The sequence below is a fragment of the Pinus tabuliformis genome, chromosome 8, assembly GCF_031772625.1.
Source record: "Pinus tabuliformis cultivar Carrire ecotype Pingquan chromosome 8, CPIR1, whole genome shotgun sequence".
Classification (NCBI taxonomy): domain Eukaryota; kingdom Viridiplantae; phylum Streptophyta; class Pinopsida; order Pinales; family Pinaceae; genus Pinus; species Pinus tabuliformis.
The window spans coordinates 216,723,356-216,724,689 of record NC_142294.1 but is presented as its reverse complement, the minus strand read 5'-3'; the positions used below and the strand labels follow the sequence as shown (position 1 = coordinate 216,724,689).

Below are 1,334 nucleotides of genomic sequence, written 5' to 3'. Positions count from 1 at the left end.
TTAAGGCCCCCATATTTAATGGCGAAAATAAGAAAAGGGAAGAAGAAAATACCTGGTTGCTAGAGATGAGGAAATATCTTTAATTGTTACACTATTCTTCGAATTTAGAGTCTAGAATTATCATATATCACTTGAATGGAAAGTTGAATCTCTGGTGGAAATATCTTTAATTGTTACACTATTTCTCAATACCTCTGCCTCTGATCACTACCCCATCACTCTAACTTTGGAAACCCACTGTCCTCTTGGCCCTATTCCATTTAAATACAACCCTCTTTGGAATCAGATTCCTGTAGCCAGAGAAATTGTTTAGATGACCTGGAGCCAGCATGTGGAAGGTTCGCCATGCTTTATTTGGGAAACCAAATTAAAAAGAACCAAGCAGATTTTAAAAGATTGGGCCAAAGATAATTATCAGGAGCCAGAGGAGATCAAAAAGAAAGTCAAGAATGAATTAGAAGGTGTGCAGTCAAGGATCGAAGAGCATGGATTATCGCAGCAAAATAAGGAGCAAGAAAGTGTATTATACGCACAACTGAGTCACATTAATAGGGAGGAAGAAACCAAGTGGCGTTTAAAATCTAGACAATTATGGCTTCAAGGAGGAGACAAAAATACAGGCTACTTCCACAAACAGGCGACTGCTCAAAAGCTCAGGAACGATGTAAACACAATCCTGGACAGCGAAGGAAATCGGCACAGCACTCAAGAAACCATAAGGAAGGCTGCCTCCAAGCACTACAGGGACCTCCTAACTGAAATCAAAGGGGCAGAAGACTATTCCGACTTGCTCCAGCATCTGCCCAAAGGAGTCAGTAAGGAGATGAACGACAACCTTAGCAAGGAAATTGAAGAAGAGGAAATTAAAAGAGCAATCTGGAGTCTACACCTTGATAAGGCGCTTGGGCCTGACGGATTCCCCATCTGTTTTTTCAGGGAGTTCTAGACTCTGATAAAAAAGGACCTGACAAAGATGATTCGATGGGCACAAAGAAAAGGGAAAATAGGAGGATTCACCAATTCCACCTTTCTTGCCCTCATACCTAAGGAAAATCGGTGCTCTTCCTTTTCCAGATTCCGACCCATTTCCCTCTGCAATTCCTCCTACAAAATTCTATCCAAAATCTTAGCTACGAGACTCAAACCCCTCCTTCCCTCCCTGATTTTTGAAAATCAAGGAGGTTTCCTGCCCAACAGACATATCACTGATTCCATTCTCCTTGTCCAAGAAGCCATCCACTCGAGTTTATCCAGGAAAGAGAAAGGATTTGTTCTAAAACTCAATCTGGCGAATGCCTTCGATAGAGTAAGGCATTCCTTCCTTATTGTTGTCA

The 1,334-nt window shown here is 41.6% G+C and overlaps 1 protein-coding gene across 1 annotated transcript; it reads left to right on the top strand.

The window, feature by feature from the left end:
* Positions 1 to 313: 313 nt before the first annotated feature.
* On the top strand, positions 314 to 946 carry LOC149234916 (uncharacterized). The gene has a single exon (XM_089368411.1). The coding sequence runs from the start codon at positions 314 to 316 to the stop codon at positions 944 to 946; it is 633 nt and encodes a 210-aa protein (XP_089224537.1).
* Positions 947 to 1,334: the final 388 nt, after the last annotated feature.